At 53.7% G+C, this 18736-nt stretch overlaps 2 protein-coding genes and 1 pseudogene across 2 annotated transcripts; 2 read left to right on the forward strand and 1 right to left on the reverse strand.

The window, feature by feature from the left end:
- The first annotated feature begins 338 nt into the window (after positions 1-338).
- LOC119815410 lies at positions 339-876 on the forward strand (annotated as a pseudogene).
- An 883-nt stretch (positions 877-1759) lies between these two features.
- On the reverse strand, positions 1760-3634 carry LOC121677184 (predicted GPI-anchored protein 58). Its single transcript, XM_042055074.1, has 2 exons — positions 3507-3634; positions 1760-2084 (listed from the first exon to the last, which is right to left on the reverse strand). Exons 1-2 carry the CDS (start codon positions 3632-3634, stop codon positions 1760-1762), a joined length of 453 nt encoding a protein of 150 aa, XP_041911008.1.
- Positions 3635-10731: 7097 nt separating this feature from the next.
- Rbbp8nl (RBBP8 N-terminal like) lies at positions 10732-18240 on the forward strand. Its single transcript, XM_038329857.2, has 12 exons — positions 10732-10792; positions 12157-12199; positions 12977-13072; positions 13319-13431; positions 13827-13899; positions 14034-14176; positions 14263-14345; positions 14565-14731; positions 15895-16606; positions 16857-16983; positions 17923-17984; positions 18079-18240. Exons 1-12 carry the CDS (start codon positions 10732-10734, stop codon positions 18238-18240), a joined length of 1842 nt encoding a protein of 613 aa, XP_038185785.2.
- Positions 18241-18736: the final 496 nt, after the last annotated feature.

Raw genomic sequence — 18736 nt, forward strand, 5'->3', positions numbered from 1 at the left:
TTTGGCCAACAGCTTACATGTATTTTTAGCTAGCTCTTATATCCTAAACTAGCCCATCTCCATTAATCTGAGCATCACCACGAGGTTGTGGTTTACCAGCAAAGTTCTGGCAGGCTCTGGCAGGACATCTGTCTCCTGCAGTGGCTACATGGCTTCTCTCTGACTCTGCCTCCTTTCTCCCAGCATTCAGTTTAGTTTTCCCACCTAGCTCTATTCTGTCCTATCATAAGCCAAAGTAGCTTCTTTATTCATTAACCAATAAAAGCAACATATATACAGAAGGGAATCCCACATCAGAGAGAGGAAGGGAGAAAAAGAAATGAAGGAAGGAGGGTAGCCATCTTTCAGTAACTCGCCAAAATGACAAACACAAAGGGAAAGAGGAGGGGCACTCGCTATATGTTCTCTAGGCCCTTTAGGAAACATGGAGTTGTTCCTTTGGCCACGTACATGCGAATCTACAAGAAGGGCGATATTGTAGATATCAAGGGAATGGGCACTGTTCAAAAAGGAATGCCCCATAAATGTTACCATGGCAAAACCGGAAGAGTCTACAATGTCACCCAGCATGCTGTGGGCATCATTGTAAACAAGTAAGTTAAGGGCAAGATTCTTGCCAAGAGAATTAATGTGCGGATTGAACACATCAAGCACTCGAAGAGCAGAGACAGCTTCCTGAAGCGGGTGAAGGAGAACGACCAGAAGAAAAAGGAAGCCAAAGAGAAGGGCACCTGGGTTCAGCTGAAGCGCCAGCCTGCTCCACCCAGAGAAGCACACTTTGTGAGGACTAACGGGAAGGAGCCTGAGCTGCTGGAGCCCATTCCATACGAATTCATGGCCTGATGTACAAAAAGAAATAAAAGACCTGGACTGTAAAAAAAAAAAAAAAAAAAAAAAAAAAATGAAGGAAGGAGAGGCAGAATAAGGAAGGGAGGAGGGAGGGAGGGAGAAAGAAGGAAAAAAGGAAAGAAGGAAGGAGAGACAGAGAGACAGAGGGAGAGAGAGAGGGAGGGAGGGAAGGAAGGAGGGAGGGAAGAAAAAATGAAGAAGAAGGAAGGAGAGAAGAGAAGACCAACTTAGGCCTGGCAGTGCACTTAAAACCCCAGCTGCTTGGGGGGCAGGCAGTAGAGGAAAGAAAGTTCAAGACCAGCCTGAGCTACATAGTGACACCCTGTCTCAAATTTAAAAAAAAAAAATCTTTTGAGACACAGTCTTTCATACTTAGCCCAGGCTGGCCTCAAACTCATGGAGGCATGCACCACCATACTTTATTTTATGTCATGCTGGGCATCAAGCCCAGGGCTTTATTCATGGAATACAAGCACTCTACCTACTGAGCTATATACTCCCAGCTCCTTCTATTTTTTTTTTAAATATTTAAGAGCTGGGAATGTAGCTCAGTGGTAGACCAGTATGCATAAGGCCCTAAATTCTATCCTCAGTACCATAAAAAAAAATCAGCCATATGAGGCAGAGCTGCCTAAAACTAAGCTAATGGTCTTTAATGTACAGGATGAATGTTCCCAAATGAGTCCTCCCACACACAACCACAACCAAGACTCTGACGAATCGTCGCCCAAGAAGCTGGCTCCTTGGGCTGCTTGTCAGTGGAGAAATCCTGGTGTCTACTACCTATGCTGCCCTTACCCGCGTGGAGCAGAGGTGTAGACATCAGAGCCCTGCCTCTGGGTTGCCAGGGAGTTTTCCATCTCAGAGCTGGGCCCTCTGTTTACTCACTGGAGAGTTCAATTGGGGGTGATTATGAATACAGCTGCTGGGCTGCAGGGCTGCTGGGCTGCTGGGTTGCGGGGCTGCTGGGCTGCAGGGCTGCTGGGTTGCAGGGCTGCTGGGCTGCAGGGCTACTGGGTTGCAGGGCTGCTGGGCTGCAGGGCTGCTGGGTTGCAGGGCTGCTGGGCTGCAGGGCTGCAGGGCTGCTGGTTTGCAGGGCTGCTGCTGGGCTGCTGGGGTGCTGGGTTGCAGGGCTGCTGGGCTGCTGGTTTGCAGGGCTGCTGCTGGGCTGCTGGGCTGCAGGGCTGCTGGGCTGCAGGGCTGCTGGTTTGCAGGGCTGCTGCTGGGCTGCAGGGCTGCAGGGCTGCAGGGCTGCTGGGCTGCAGGGCTGCTGGGCTGCTGGGCCAGTGTGCATGGACCTCTGAGAAAACATCCTCTCTGCTCAGTTATTAGCGCTGTTCTCAGTGCCCCTTCCCTGTCCATTCAGCCAGCCCTAAGCAGGAAGGGTTCCACTGCTGAGTACCCACTGAGGTAGACCTTGGCAAACCTTTAACTGCAACCCAGGGCTCCTTCTGAGATGCCTAGGAAGCATACTACACAGACAGGTCCCTGGTCCAGGGAGATTGTGAGCTGGCTGGGGCAGGAGCTGGGGACAGAGGAACCAGGACAAGAATTGCAGTGTCCAAACCCCAGCTCTGGTCCAGACATAAACCTACATTGCTGATGTGGAGTGTAGCGCACCACACCTGTCTACGCTCTATGTGCTACCATACAGTTCGTGAACCCGGCAAGGGACTGGAGATTGAAACACACAAAGACTCACAGACAGAGACACATGTCATCCTTGAGACAGGAATGCCCCTCCTTACTGTGTACCAGAGCTGCTTACATAGAGATCCTTAACTGATAGCCACACCCCAGCCAAACCCATCAGAAACCACTCCCCTGCCATCAGGAACTCCTGAGGGTCTCGTGCTCAGAGCAGCTGCAAGCATTACAAGTTATTTACCAGAAATTCAGGATCTGGGGGGGTTCACAGAGGCCAACAGTGGAGTATGTGACTCTTCCTCCCCACAGAGAACCAACCAGATGTGTACACGCAACCCCTTAGACACATACACACATTCCCAGGCATGCACATACACAGTTCTAAGATATGCGAGCCGGGCGGTGGTGGCGCACGCCTTTAATACCAGCACTCGGGAGGCAGAGGCAGGCGGATTTCTGTGAGTTCGAGACCAGCCTGGTCTACAAGAGCTAGTTCCAGGATAGGCTCCAAAGCTACAGAGAAACCCTGTCTCGAAAAACCAAAAAAAAAAAAAAAAGATATGCATACACAGTCCCCAGACATATACACACAATCTCCAGGCATGCACACACAGCCTTCAGGCATGCACACACAGTTCCCAGACTTATACACACAGTCTCCAGGCATGCACACACAGCCTTCAGGCATGCATACACAGTCCCCAGACATACACACACAGTCCCCAGACATGTACACACAATCTCCAGGCATGCACATACACAGTTCTAAGATATGCATACACAGTCCCCAGACCTATACACACAATCTCCAGGCATGTACACACAGCCTTCAGACATGCACACATAGTCGCCAGGCATGCACACACAGCCTTCAGACATGCACAGGCTGAGGGACTGTCACCAGTCACTTTCAGACATCAATACTTGTATCCTGGATGTGGCTTAGCCATAGGCTGCTACACAAGATGCCGTAGGCTAGGGCTGACAGGAAGCAAAAATGTACCTCTCACAGTCCTGGAAGCTGGAAGTCCAAGGGAAGATCTAATAACAACCTTGTCTCTGTCTCATCTGGAGGGAGCTGGAGCTCTCTAATCTCTCTGTAAGAGCGCTGATGCCAAGCTGGGCAATAGTGGTGCATACCCTTAATCCCAGCACTGGGGAGGCAATGGCAGGCGGGTCTCTGTGAGTTTGAGGCCGGCCTGGTCTTCAGAGTGAGTTCCAGGACAGGCTCCAAATCTACACAGAGAAACCCTGTCTCAAAAAACAAACAAACAAACAAAAATGTCAGCATATGAGTTGGGGGCACTTCAGACCTTAGCCTAATGCGAGCAAAGCATCCATCACATACACACAAGTCCCCTTTCTCCAGACATCAAGCCGAGCCCATGTGGACCACACCCACTCCCTTCTTGGTGCACATGCAAACACACTGAGCGAGCAGATGTGTCTCACAAAGGCCCAGCCAGGAGGTAGGGAAAAGGAGTCCATGGTGCTCTGTGGCCTAGAACTTTCCCCTTCTAGGAAGGTCATCCTGGGGCTAGAAACAGTTCATCCTTGCCCTACACCCAGGGCCAGCTGCCAGCAGCAGAAAGTCTTCTATCCTTCAAGACCCGGGACTTCCTCCTCTCCTAGTCAACATGGTTGCTCTAATGGACCTTCACTACCTTCCTTCTGTGACCCCATAAATAGGGGAGCCCCCCCCCTGCCTCTGGGCAGAGCCAGACAAACTAAAGTAGGGGACGGTGATGGGCAAGTGAACAAGAGAGAAGGGGGCAGTAGGAGAGGTCACTTGTTTGTTCCCAGCTGCTCAGACCCAAAATAATCACACAGAAAACTATATCATTTGAATCACTGCTTAGCCAATAGCTTAAGCATATTTTTAGCCAACTCTTATATCCTGAACTAGCCCTTCTCCATTAATCTGTGTATCACCACATGGCTGTGGTTTACCGGCAAGGTTCCATCTGGTGTCTGTCTCTGACATTCCTACATGGATTCTCTCTGACTCCACCTTCTTTCTCCCAGCATTCAGTTTAGTTCCCCCCACACACCTCTGTTGTGCCCTGCTATAGGTCCAAAGCAGTTTCTTTGTTAATCAATAAACAAAAAACAGCACACAGAGGGGAATCCCACATCAGACAGTAGTTTGGGCATCCATGGCCTCAGAGGGCACTGTTTTCTGCATGAATGCAGCCATGATGTCACTATCTAGGGAGGAAATGGCATGACTACAGTGCCTGGCCTCTCTAGCACCCTGAGCCAGGCTACCTCATACGAAGCCAGCTCCCTGCCCTATTTGTCACCCCAGGATTCCACCTGCTAGGGCAGTCAGCCTGAAACCCAGAGATGTCCACCCACTTGGGACATCCACAGACCTGAGGCTCAGCCCCTGCCCACCTCTACCACAAGTAGAAGCTAGCTGTTTGTCTCTGCAAGGGCATAGTGGGCACTAGACAAGCCCCAACCCAGTGAAGTCTCTCTGAATAGTAGTCTCCAGAGGCACGGGACCTGGGTTTTTTTATCCACAAGCCACAGATGAAGAAACCAAGTCAGGACAAGGGAACTGCACCTACCCACGGCCATCCTGGCCACAGACCAGGAAACCAAGGTTAGACACGGAAATCTGACCTGCCGAAGGTCAGCCAAGGCAAGCTGAATGTAGATAGCATGGTGGCCTCCTAAGCATCTAGTCCCTACGTGGCAAGGCCAACAGCATCTCCCCTCCCTTCATAAATGCCCACACAGCCCCTGGGCTAGCCAGCGCTCCTGTCCAGGGCCCCACAGGATGCTCCCCATGATGGTCAAGCTAAGGCACCCAGGCAGTTGGGATTATGGGGAAACAATCTAACTCTATGCACATGGCCAGCCGGTTCTTCCACTCTCTCTGAGATGGCCAGACCAGTTGAGCGGCTTTGGGCAGTCCCTGCCTCCTAGCAGCTCCCGGCTGGGAGAATCGGAAACCCGTCAGGCGGGTTTGGTCAAAATTCTGTCTTGCAAGTTCATGCTGCTTGCTCCTATCTCTCCCAGGAGGGGATCACTCAGGACCGAGGCCCCTGGAGGTCCAAGGCTGGCCAAGTGGCCATGTGAGTACACGCTTACAGCAGGCAGGGCCCTTCCAGGAGCTGGGTGGGCTGGAGTTGTTGGGGTGCTCACCATGGGGGCCAGAGACCCAGCTCAGACTTCAGAGCAGGCAGCCCGGAGGCCGAAGGCAGGAAGCAGAAGGCCTGGGAGGCGGGAGGCAGGGACAGGCAGGCTGGCCTGCCTTCACCTGTGGGAGGTAAGGAGGACTGCCTGATGCCTGCTCCTGGGGACCAAGCAAGGAGGAGGAAGGCTCGAGGGTTTCCTGGGCAGAACTTTGGGAGCAGCAAACGTGAACCCTGGTGAGACACTGTGGCCCCAATCTCTGCAGGGGGCTCCAGGGCCTAGGACATAGGCTGGTGTCCTATTCCTAATAGGCACGGTGTCCTCAGTCTCTCACCGCCTAGCTCCTGTGGGTCCAGAGACTGTGCAGTCATGGGAACAAGGGGAGCACAAGGCCAGGTCCAGCCACCCATAACTCCGAGCTTGGCAGGGGGACATTGCCAGGCCCTGAAGTTGGGTCAATAGCCGCAGTACTGCAGCAGGCAGTGGGAGACATTAGGATCAATCACTAGCCTACTCGGTCTCCTGCCCCAGGTCTGGGAGGATGGAGTCAGGTTGCAGGGCCCTCTGTCACCTGAGCTGCAAAGCTACCTCAGGCAGGCAGTGTGCACACAAGCATGAGACATGAAAATGTCTGTGCCTGCTGCCTGTGTGTACACAACCATCCCTAGCCCCGTGTAAGGGTTGTATGCGTGGAAGGGGATGGGTTGGCGTTGTGCAAAGGTTTTTATTTGTGGCATGTATACACAGATGTGGGTTTCTCCAGCCAAAAGTGTTGCTCTGTCTGTCTGTGCGGGTTTATTGTCAGAAAGATATCAGAAGCCACCCTCCCGAGGAAACCTCTCTCCATACAGCCTCAACCCGGACCAACCCAAGAGGTTGCTGGGAGGCCCGTGTGTCTAGCCTGTATCTCTTGTGAGCTGATGATGGTAGGCAAATACCATCTCTTAATCTCAGATCTCTATAAAATGAGAGCTGCCTTGGGTGACTATGAAGTGCACATGGGAGCACATGGGGTTAGAAACCCTCTGGTCCCTGTCTGGTCCCCTGGATCAGGCATGGAAGCTCCCACTACATATCAGGCTCCTCCTGTCTCTGTGGTCACCACAACCAGATTTATGAATGGGGAAACCGAGGCACAGTCAGACGAGTAGTAGCTTGGCTAAAGCTACTATGGGAGATGCTTTGCAATCTCCCATTCAGAGAATGAGAGGAGATGGAAGTAGCCAGACTCTTGTTCAAATCCAGCCTCTGCCACCCTGCCTCTTGTCTGCTCCATGTTTTGGAGTCTGATTAAGTAGCCTGGGATACTCAGTACTTCCTCAGTACTGTGTACAGCAGCAGCTGCCGTCATTACCACCTCTGTGGCCATTGCTGCTTTTTGTGGCTAAGTGGACATCAGATGGGTTGACCAAAGCTCATCCTTAAAGAAACAGAATGAGGGTTTGCTGAAGAGTCCTCTTCCCTTGAGGGCCTGCTAGAAGAAAGGGGGCCAGGCATTGAGGAGAGACAGACAGGGTGGAAGTCGTTGGCCTCTGATTTAGCACTCTGGAAAGGGAAGGAAGCCAGCTGCCATCACCCACCAGTAATAGGAGTCCAGGGGCTCCAGCTGCCCCTGGAGAACACATCTAGGTATGGCCACTGAGCCACCACTTGGGCTTTGCCACATCTGTTCTTATTGGGAGTTACAGCTGGGGCCATGAGCCCTGCCCTGTAGGGAATGCATGGCACCTTCCCTGGGAATGGCCACCAAAATCTACGAACTAGTGGTCACTTTGTGTCCACCATTGATGATGGGCCTCTGCTCAGAACACGGGGAGGGATCTGTCCTCCTACAAAAGGTCTGAACCAGAAGGAAGGGCACTGTTAGCCCCCTGGGGGCTGTACGTGAGGGAGATAGGAGGTTCAGAGTTCCCTCCGTCACACACAGAATAAATATCGCCTGCCTTCTGCCTGAAACATGTGATACCCGTGAGAGTCTTACAGAAACCCAATACAGGACGTGGGTGTGTCATTACCCCCAGATGAGGAAACAGGGGCTCAAAGCAACTTACCCAAGGCTATACATAGGAAGGAAGAATCATATTCAAAGCCCAGGCTAGTGCTCTAGGCTAGCACTCCTGTGTCTTCTGGAACACCAGCCTGCTGGTCTGCTGTGATTGGCAATGGGAGGCCCCTCTGGGGAACTGTGAGGTACAGGTGAAGGGTCTGAGGTTCAGTTGAGGCTCCTTGGAGGCAGGTGAGCCTGAAGAGCAGGTGGGGGCTCTACAGAACAGGTAGGGCCCCACAGAGTGAGTGGGGGGGGTCTAAGGTTCAGGTGGGGCTCCTGGGAGGGTAGTAGGGGCCCTTGGGGTAGTGGAGGCCCCCATGGAGCCTATATGTGCCTTAGAAGGTAAAAGGGGACCCAAAGGTGCTGATAGGGGCTCTTGAGACAAGTAGAGGTTCCATGGAGTAGGTGGAGATCCTTGTAGCTAGTAAGGGACTGGGGGTGGGGACAGAAGGGGAGGGAACCTGAGGCTCAAGTTGGCTCCCTGGGAGGCAGGCAGAGCTTAGAGTAAGCCTCCCGGTGAGAACTTGTGATAGCAAGCTTCTGCCGTCCCTCGGGCTTCCTCACTGTAGAGTGCTTTCCTAAGCACTGACCGGGGAGCAATCCAGCTTAGGGACACGCTCTCTCTGGTTCTGGTGAGCTGCACTGAGTTGGTTTGAGTAGCACTTAACCTATCCACGGAGAAGCCAGCCATATCTCACATCCTCCTGCCTCTTGCCGGCTTTAATTCTGAACAAACCACCTCTGTCCCTGCATCTTCACAGACAAAGGGAGGCAGATTGGCCTGAAGGTGTGTAGTGTCTTTGTAGGTGGCAGCTGCTCCCAAAGTCGCATCTGCCTCCCCAACTGCTCTGGCAGCAGTAAAAGATGTAGCAGAAGCTGTTCCGCTGCCTTGTCCCTCCACCAGGTCCTTCCCACGGATTCAGTGCCCACACAGACATTCCGACCCGGATGTCAAGAGTGAGGGCCCTGTCTAGGGCCCCTAAGGCTCAGGGTTAGGGTTCATATCTCTGCCTCCCCCAGCACCACTCTGCGCTTTGCGGCCCCAAAGCACCCACACACATTCCTGGGTCCCACCCTTCTGGGTTGAAGATTGCACCAAACCTATTACCCTTGCAGGCTTCTTCTTACTTCACAGCTCCCTACAGCTGGATGCAAAAAGACAGCCTTGTCCTCTGAAGAGACTCGCTCCCACCGACAGAGTTCTCTGCATTCCCAAGTTGCTAGCCACCTTCAACTAGACCCACAGAGCAGGCCTCCTGGGGACAGCCACTCTGTTGGCACAAGGCTTCTGGGCATGGGCCTGTGTATTCTTTTTTTTTTTTTTTTTTTTTGGTTTTTCGAGACAGGGTTTCTCTGTAGCTTTGGAGCCTGTCCTGGAACTAGCTCTTGTAGACCAGGCTGGTCTCAAACTCACAGAGATCCGCCTGCCTCTGCCTCCCGAGTGCTGGGATTAAAGGCGTGCGCCACCGCCGCCTGGCGGGCCTGTGTATTCTTAAAAGCCAGGCTCATTCCTCCCATGGGTGCCCATTTCTGCACCAAAATGGCTTGAAGAATGCATCCAGGCCACTACCACCCTCTATTTCCTTTCCCTGCCCAGAACCCCAAAACTCTAGAATGGTAGAAGCTGGGCACAGGGACACCCTAGGCATGGCAGGGGCCCAGGAAACTGGTTTCCACTTTACCTCAGTTGTATGTGTCTCTGCCATCTGATTACCAGGGAAGTCACATCATCCCTATAGCAATGTTACCCTGGATCAGGACGACCTTGTTTGGTCTTGTCATGCCCTGGGTCTCTGGACAGGACACACCAAGGAGATCTGAGGGAACTAAGCCAGTGTCCAGCAGAGAATTCAGGACTGCCTTTTGGGAACCTTGAGAGTAACAGCCTAGTGGTGTGTGCCATAGGCTAGAATGAAGAAACTAAACAGCATATAGACCCAGAGCCCATACAGACCTCACCCGAGCCTACAGGCTCCTCTACAGGTGTTGGCCCAGCCCATAGAGCAGGTGCTAGGGGCTGGGGAAGAGCCACCTGCTGGGCGAGTCTGGGTGGAAGTGCAGGTGCTGGCTTAACCCCTTCCTAGCCCTGTTTGTCCCAACCAGCTGGTCCCACCTCCTTGCCTTCAGCAAGGTAAGGCCTACACAGCTGAGCACACCGGCCCTCTGGAAAACATCCTGAGCTCATGCTGGGTGAATAATTAAAGTCTGACTTCAAATCTACTCCTCACCCCCCCCCTACACCCCACTCCCCGAATGAGGTGGGGGCAAGTCCTCTTTGAACCTCAGTTGCCCCACTTGGAGAGAAGTACCTGGAGCTGTCTTGAGGATTAAATGGTAAAAAGTGATACCCACCCCGTATTGAATTCAAGGAAAAAAAAAAGGCAGCTAGGTCCTGGTCATGTGACCTAGGACTGGGACACTCAGCCTCTGACCCCTCAAGGCTGGGGTGGTTAGTTAACCCACAAGGATATCCCTTCTTGAGATGAGCCTCGGCTCCCAGCCGCTGGTTGAAGGACCTCCCGATTCTTCATTCCCCTGTCCCTCACCTACCACACACAGAGCCACCAACTGTCACTTCCACGACTGTAGCCAGCTCTGGGGGAGCTAGAGCCCAGGTGGATCTATGAACAGTTTGGGAGCCCATCTTCTTCCTCGTTTCTGTCCCCACACCATAGATGTCTTTGCTTGGTGAGTTCTTGTGGCCACCAGGGCCACTGTGTGATACAGGATCCACTGCCCTTCCCCCTACTCCTAGCCCAGCCTCCAGAAGTCAGTCTGTCTAGTACTCTGACCCCGTGCAGCTTCTACTATTAACCCTTTCATCCTCCACCATCCAACCTTTACCCATTCACTTTCCCCCTGGGCAGCCCCTCACAGAAAACAGATTTGCCCCACACCTGAAAAGCTCACCTCCTTTTCAGCCCAAGCCCCTACTTAAATCAACCTTCTCCCCAACTCCCCTACCTACAGGCTGGACCCAGAAGGGCAGTAGAGCTCCCAACCCTCCTGTGAGCTAGTGCAGAGTGGCCAGCACACAAGGAGCCATGGACAGCTTCATGGAGTCACTGAACAGACTGAAAGAGGCCCATGAGAAGGAGGTTCTGGGTAAGTGGTTAGCAGAAGGCTCCCCTGTGCTCATAGGAAGATGGTCTTGGGGGTCTGGGCAGGCTAGGGAACTTCCAGGATCCCCCTTTAGTACTCAGTAGGTTTATCTGGAAAACAGAATCCTGACTGAAGAACACTCGGCCTGGAGCACTTCCTCATCCGGAATGTTTTCAGACCATACCCCAAGGTGTGAACCGGAAGAGGGACCTATTCAGGGATCACCATCAACACCTCATGACCACAAGCTGCATCCAGCCCCCAAGCACATCCTGCTGTGTCTTCTCAGAGGGCTAGCCAGAGGGAGAGGCTGCCCATTCTAGAGCTCCTAAGGCCATAGGAAGTGTCTCAGGCACTGAACAGACACTCCCTCTCCTCAAGACCCTGCTAAGTTCCCTATCAGGGTGCTCTTGCCCACCTCATTACAATTCCAATTCAGTCCTTGGAGACCTTCCAGAAAGAGCCACCTGAGGGTCAAGGAAGCCAGACGCTCCCCCAAGCCTCAGGGAAGAAGCCAGTCTGTCCTTCTGGGAACACCCAGGCCTACCCAGGCTGGGATCAATCTCACTGGATCCCAAAGAGGTGTGTCAGTGAGAACTTGCTCTGAAGGCCTGTTGATTGTACATCTAATGTTTCAGGAAATGTCCCAGAAGCAACAGAAACAATACCTGGCCACGTGTGCGTGGGGATACGAGCTATGGTTAATAGGATTTTATCTTGAGAGGTGAAGAGCCAGCACTGACCAAGATGAGACTAGAACACTCCCTAAAGAGGAGTGGATCTTCTTTTGGCAATTGATTTGGGCTGTCAGACAGTCTTCACCGTACCTAAGAGACTTGGTTGGGTACACAGGAACTCAGGGTGGGGCAGAGGCTGTTGAACCCTGGGGGCAAAGAACTTGTCGCTGCTGAGAGAGTAGCTGGCTAGACCCACCCTAAGATCGAGCTGATCTGAAGACCTAGCAGAACCTAAGAAGAAGAGAAAGACAGGCGCCAGCTCTTTCCGTCCCACTCCATGTGCCCAGTAGACGCTGGCAGGTCCTGAAGTTAGGGGTGTATCTAGCTTCCCCTCCCTAACACTAGCACTACCACCACCCCAAAAAGTAGCCACTCTTGGATGCTCTGCTCCTGCCAGGACCAGGGTCTCTGTCAACCGCTAATTAAATGCTAAGTTAGGGACCCCGGCCTCAGTTCAGGAAGTTAGAGCTTTTGGGCCGCAGGTGCAGATGGGGTGGGTGTCAGTTAGCAGGAGTCTGGAGAGGATCCCATGCGACAACCAGAGCAGGAGTTTCCACCTCATGCCTCAGCCCTACCGGTGCTGTGGGAAGCAGCTGTACCTGACCTGTACCTGCCTATCTTCTCTGCTAGGCCTGCAGAACAAGCTTCAGGAACTGAACTCTGAGCGGTGCCGGTGAGTCAACCCAGCCGAGCCAGTGGAACAGACAGGAGGGCAGCTGTTCCCACAGGCCATGGCCACTCACACTGCCCCCAAGGTTCCAGGATGGCAGAGCACCCAGGATTCCAGACGAAGAAGGGGAACAGTGTGGCAGGGAGGGGTCAGGGAGTCTCTTGGCCAAGTGACACTGTTTATGTGGTAGAGCCAGGACTAGACCATTGAGATGTTAGCCCCAACAGGTCTGGTGTGGCCCTCTACTTGGAGACCCAGTGAGACCAAAGCACCTGTCACAGTACTTATTGTGGGACCCAACGCATAGCCTCAATTGCTGGTGGCTGACCGGCAGGTCACCTTCCTGTGTCCCATCTATGGCTAAATGAGTGATTCTCAATCTTCCTAACATTGTGGTCCTTTAACACAGTTCCTCATGTTGTGCTGGCCCCCAACCATAAGATTATTTTCATTGCTACTTCAGAACTATAATTTTGCTACTATTAATGTATCATGATGTAAATATCTGTGCTTTCCGATGATCCTTATAAAAGGGTTGTTCGACACCCCCCCACACACACAAGGAGTTGCGATCCCCAGGTTGAGAAACGATGGACTAGACAGGGCCCATTGTGCCATAGCTAAGGTAGCCGTGAGAACAGTGCTATCTGGGGGTGTGGAACTGAGCCCCATTTGGAGGGCCACACTCTAAGGCAAGTCCCTACAGGGAGCTGCCAAGGGGGACCCACCCAAACCCAGGCTACTCTGGCCAGCATTCCACCTTAGCTGTTTGCCACACAGGGATGCACAGAGGATAGAAGAGCTCTTTGCCAAAAACCACCAGCTCCGGGAGCAGCAGAAGGCACTGAAGGAGAACCTGAGGGTGCTAGAGAACAGGTGAGGGCCCCCCCCAGAGTCAACCTGGGGGCTGTTAGCACAGACCAAGCCAGACAGGTGTCTCGAAGCCGGGCTTTGCAGAACCTTAAGAGAAAATCCTTCCCAAACTTAATTGCACGTGCTAAGCCCTCAGCAGGAGAGAGGCCTGGGGGACCATGGACCACAGTTGGGAAAGGCAGGACATGTCTTGGCAATGGGGCATAAGGAACCAAATGTCTGCCTCAGTGTGACTTCTCCTGTCCCCAGGCTGCGGGCTGGCCTGTGCGATCGCTGCATGGTCACCCAGGAGCTGGCCAGAAAGAAGCAGCTGGAACTGGAAAGTGCACACCTGCAGAGCCTGCAGCATCTCTGCATCCTCAGTGAGCCACACCCACAGGCCGGGGATCCCAGGGCCTGGTCAGCCCACACAGAGCCACAGGGAAAGGAGGAGGCATGACTCCCAGACACATAGGATGAGGTCCCCAGTGTCCTGTGTCTCGTCTCACGTCAATTCCTGGGCCAGGGCATATCCCCACTCTCCTGACCTTCCTGAGGGAGCTCTAGGGGCTAGCTGGAGTGTTGACCTCATCCTTCTGCAGACGGCAGGCAGAGGTTCACTCAACAGCATTCCACAGTCTGCTCCTACAGCCAGTTTTATACTCCTACCTGCTACGAGCCAGACTAGAACAAGACAATGAGAGCCTCTCTGGTGCTGTGGGAGTCCCCTGTCTCCATCCTGCCCCATGACCTCACTAATCCCCTCCACTCTTTGCAGCCAAGGAGATGAATGGGCTGAGGGAGGAAAACAAGATCCTGAAGGAAGAAATGAAGCTGCTTCGGAGCCTGGGGTGAGTGGGGCAGCACAGGCCCAGAGACTGGCTCAGCAGACCTGTGTCCTTAGAATCCTGCCCCACAGGGTGTCCTGGCTGCCCTGGGTTCTCTAGCTTCTGTATCCTCAACATCCGCCTTGTGTCCTCTCCAGAGACAAGGCTGCACCCCAGGCCTGGGAGGGCTCCTCAGAGCCCACATCACCAATGCCACTCCCCTCACCTGGGAACCGGAAGGGTGCCCCCGAGAATCCCCCAGGAGACCCAGAGGAGGCGGAGGAAGAACAGCCAGGCACAGGTCCATGGGGTTAGCGGGAGGCCGGGAGATTGGGCACCCGGGGAATCCCACAGTGTCTCCCTAGCTCATCATTCTTCTTCCCACAGATAAGGCGTCAAGCCACAAGACATCTCCAGTGGCCAGAATTTCCCCAGCTGCCAACCTGCCTGAGCCACGGGCCCTGGACATGGTGAGGACAATGGTCCTGACCCCTGACCCCCCAACACTCAGTGCCATCCTGACAAGCAGGCTGACAGCCATAGTCCTGCCTTGTGCAAGGTACTATGTGCCAACCTCTCATCCATCAGGCCTGTCCCCAGACCAGACAGGGACACTGAGCTTCATGAGAGGCGGGGGAGGCAACCCCGGGTGAGATGACCTGCCAGGCTGACCCGCCCATCCTGTACAGAGCCCTCAGTGCATCTCCAACCAGCTGCACTCGACAGTAGCTGTGGTGCGGCCTGGCTCCCGGGCCTGCCCACCGGACAGTGGCCCCGCCAACGGAACAACCCCGCCGCCCTCCTCCAGAAGCAGCCCGCCCAGCCCACCATACGAACATGGCCTCCCTGTGGACAGGTGAGGCTCTACCCACCACTGTGAGCAACGTTCTGCTGCTACCCCATAGTAGAGGACCAGCAGCCTGGGAAGGGCTGCTCAGTCTCCCTCCGGGTAACCTACCTTTCCCTGAATTGACTTTTTTGGGCATCCAGCTTGATTCACAGTTCCTACACCTCCTGAGTGACCAGGCCATGGTGGAGGCAGGACACTGGTAGACACCTAAGACCTAGGTAAAGCTCCAGTCTCATCACCTAGCAGAGCCAGTGGGATCGTGGGAGATGGACAGGAGGATCAGACACCCTAGGTAGCTGGTGCTCCCCCCACCAGATATTGTAATTCACTTTCCGTTGCAGAGATAAGCAAAAACTCTGACCAAAAGCAACCTAAGGGAGGAAAGGGTTTATTTCAGCTCATGGGTCAAGGCTTAACATTGAAGGAAGTCAGAGTAGAAACTCAAGCCTGAACTTGAAGACAGCCCTGCTAGCTCTTCTGCTCTTCTGGGCAGCATTACCTCTAGCAGGGAACCCACCACCAAGGAAGTACAGCAGGAGCTGTGGAGGAGGAAGCTTGCTAGCTGGCTCTTGTCCTTACATTCAGCTACTTTCTCTTTTTTTTTTTTTTTTTTTTTTTTGGTTTTTCAAGACAGGGTTTCCCTGTAGTTTCTAGAGCCTGTCCTGGAACTAGCTCTTGTAGACCAGGCTGGCCTCGAACTCAGAGATCCGCCTGCCTCTGCCTCCCGAGTGGAGGCGTGCGCCACCACTGCCCGGCTCAGCTACTTTCTTACACAGCCTAGGAGTGTCTGCCCAAGAGATGGTGCCACCCACCATGGGCTGGGCTCTCCTCCATCAATTAATAATGAAAACAATCTCCCACGCATCAGCCAATCAGATCTAGGCAGCCTATCAACTGAGACTCCCTTCTCCTGAGGCTGTGTCAAGTCGGCAATTAAAGCTAAAGACACAGGAGGAGGCATAGAACCCAGTATGTCCATGCTCTGGGTCCTTTTTGACCAAATCTGCCACCTTCTTCTATACATAGTGGCCTCCAGAGAGGTCATGAGAATCTGCCCTCTCCCATGACCATGTGACATCAGGTGGCTTGCCTGACCATCCATGAAGTGAGGTGCCTATTGTCCTCCCTCCAGGATCTCACTCAGCCAGTTACTCTTCTCTTTCCCCTAGTTTCCTGCGGGCCTCTCAGCCATCAGCCCTAGCCTATGAGACCCTGAAGCGCTCCCTCCAGACTGATCGCCTCTGCCTCCTGAATCGTCACCTGTCTCTGCGTCTGCAAAGCCCCCACAGCAGCCCCCCAGCTCCTGCTATAGCTGCCAATAGCCCCCTGCCCCAGGGCCTGAAAACTAGAGAGGCAGAGGCCTGGGAGGAGCCTGGTGCCTTGATGGGCATACAGGACCCACGACTGGAAGGAGCATTGCACCTGCTGCTGGTTCAGCAGCAGCTGCGGGCACGGGCACGGGCACGGGCACGGGCAGGGGCAGGCAGTGCCAGGTTGAAGGTCCCATCCGCACAAGAAGATATGCCATCTTCCCCACCAGCTGGTTCGGACTCTGAGAGCTCTGAGACTGAGGCCCCCAGGACAGCTTTGAGCACAGAGGCCCAGCCTGATGGGTGGCATCCTCAGTCCACAAGCAAGGAGATACATGTGGTCACTCAGGACTGTCCCCCAGACAAGCCTCTGGACCTCTCTGACCGGGGACGGTGTCGGGATATCCTCAAAGCCAGTAGCCAACCTTTGCCACTCAACACCACAGCTGCCCATGCTCCCAGCCCCCAGCTGCCCACCTTGTCCAGACCTGTGATTCACAGCCCCCATACTCTCAGCAACGGCAGCACACAGGCCAGAACTCAGGAGCCTGAGGAGCACTCTACTCCCAAGGTAAGGGTCCCAGTCCTGTCCTCACGCTCTATGCCATTGCACTACAGAATGGCATTCACATCTCCTTGGGCTGCCTTCTCTCTGCTCCACCAGTTTGTGCCAAAGAGCAGCCTAACAGGTCCTGTTCACACTCAGAAAAAAAACTGAATATCTACCTACTACAGCCTGAAGATGGAGTTGGCTCAGGGACACACACACACAGACAGAGACAGGGAGAGGGATACTCAAACCATTAATTTGCCTCTCCTAGGACACCTCACACCTTCTCCCAGGGACCCATGCCAGCCTGACCTCTCCTGGAAGGACACCAGAGGAGGCTGGAGGAAAAGCAAGGCTGGTACCCCACTTGCAGAGACCTGCCACTGATGGGACCACAGGTGAAGTCAGCACTCAAAGAACCAGTCCAGTGGGATGGGATGTGCAGTGGGATGGGATGTGCAGTGGGATGGGATGTGCAGTGGGAAGGGATGTGCAGTGGGAAGGTATTGCAGCAGGAAGGGATGCACAGTGGGATGGGATGTGCAGTGGGAAGGGATGTGCAGTGGGATGGAATGTGCAGTGGGAAGGGATGTGCAGTGGGATGGGATGTGCAGTGGGAAGGGATGTGCAGTGGGATGGGATGTGCAGTGGGAAGGGGTGTACAGTGGGAAGGGGTGTACAGTGGGAAGGGGTGTGCAGTGGGATGGGATGTGCAGTGGGATGGGATGTGCAGTGGGAAGGGATTGAAGTGGGAAGGTTTTGCAGTGGGAAGGCATTGCAGTGGGAAGGGATTGCAGTGGGATGGGATGTGCAGTGGGATGGGATGTGCAGTGGGAAGGGATGTGCAGTGGGATGGGATGTGCAGTGGGAAGGGGTGTACAGTGGGAAGGGGTGTACAGTGGGATGGGATGTGCAGTGGGATGGGGTGTGCAGTGGGATGGGGTGTGCAGTGGGAAGGGATGCGCAGTGGGAACTGATATGCAGTGGGATGGGATGTGCATTGAAATATGATGTGCAGTGGGAAGAGATGTGTAGAGGGAAAGGGAGTGATTGGCAGCCTGCTGGCCTCCAGCGTGGTCCCTCCCATTATGGATAGAGGCTCTGAGGCTCAGAAGTATTGCTCTCTTCTCATTGGAGGAAGGGAAGGCACCAACCCACAGAGCTGGAGAAGTCAAGCAGGAGGTTTTCTAGCAGAGGGGCCTGGGTTCAGACCTCCAGCAAGAGCCCTGGGGAAGGTTACCAGCTCCTCTGTGTCTTCATCTGAAGAGTAATTCTCATTGTCCTGGGACACCATGTCTAGGGCCACCAGTCTGGTTGACTCCATTCGTGTCTTTCAGAGCCCAGCAAGGTCAGGGCACAGAGGCCAGAGCTGCAGCAACTGGGAGAGTCAGACACCAAGGTGGGTCCTCAACCATTCTTTCAAAGTGGCCCTGGCAGATGCCCAGGCAGGAGAGGGGTTGTTCCTTGCCCTGAGTGTGTTTCCTTCTGCCCAGATGGGACTGACCTCTGAGACAAGCGCAGAGTCAAGCATGCCAGGAGAGAGACAGGCTGAGGGCCATCAACAGGGTCCACAGCAGAAGAGGAAGTGGACCCCAGATCTTCAGGACAAAGGTACCCTCCTCCTGGAAGGGACAATAGGGCAACGTATATGGTAGGTGCCTCTCCTCGACCCCTGGAGAACGGCATCTGGGGACCAGCGAGAGCCTGACAGAACCCCTGGACCTCCCCAGTAGAGGCCTCTGTCAATCCCGACCACATGGCCTTAGCTTCCTTCCCTCAAGAGGACCAACACCAGAGCTCTATAAAACTTCAGTGGGATAGGAGTTGAGCTGACAGGGGCTAGGGATGCATCTCAGCTGGTAGAAGGCTTTCCTAGCATGCATGAGGCCCTGGATTCTAACCCCAACACTTAAAAAAAATTGACATCTTCCACAGGGAACAATACTTTGGGTTTTTTTTTTTAAGATTTATTTATTTATTATGTATACAACATTCTTTTTTTAAAAATATTTATTTATTTATTATGTATACAATATTCTGTCTGTGTGTATGCCTGCAGGCCAGAAGAGGGCACCAGACCCCATTACAGATGGTTGTGAGCCACCATGTGGTTGCTGGGAATTGAACTCAGGACCTTTGGAAGAGCAGTCA

Source organism: Arvicola amphibius, chromosome 5 (genome assembly GCF_903992535.2).
Source record: "Arvicola amphibius chromosome 5, mArvAmp1.2, whole genome shotgun sequence".
NCBI lineage: Eukaryota > Metazoa > Chordata > Mammalia > Rodentia > Cricetidae > Arvicola > Arvicola amphibius.

Coding starts and splice junctions, on each gene's coding strand:
- LOC121677184 (XM_042055074.1), bottom strand. CDS start 3,634: ATGCACCACTATTGCCCAGCTTGGCATCAGCGCTCTTACAGAGAGATT. Junction 2,085..3,506: donor GACTTCCAGCTTCCAGGACT/GTGAGAGGTACA, acceptor GCAGCCCTGCAG/CCCTGCAGCCCAGCAGCAGC.
- Rbbp8nl (XM_038329857.2), top strand. CDS start 10,732: ATGGACAGCTTCATGGAGTCACTGAACAGACTGAAAGAGGCCCATGAG. Junction 10,793..12,156: donor CCATGAGAAGGAGGTTCTGG/GTAAGTGGTTAG, acceptor CTTCTCTGCTAG/GCCTGCAGAACAAGCTTCAG. Junction 14,177..14,262: donor GGAAGAACAGCCAGGCACAG/GTCCATGGGGTT, acceptor TTCTTCCCACAG/ATAAGGCGTCAAGCCACAAG.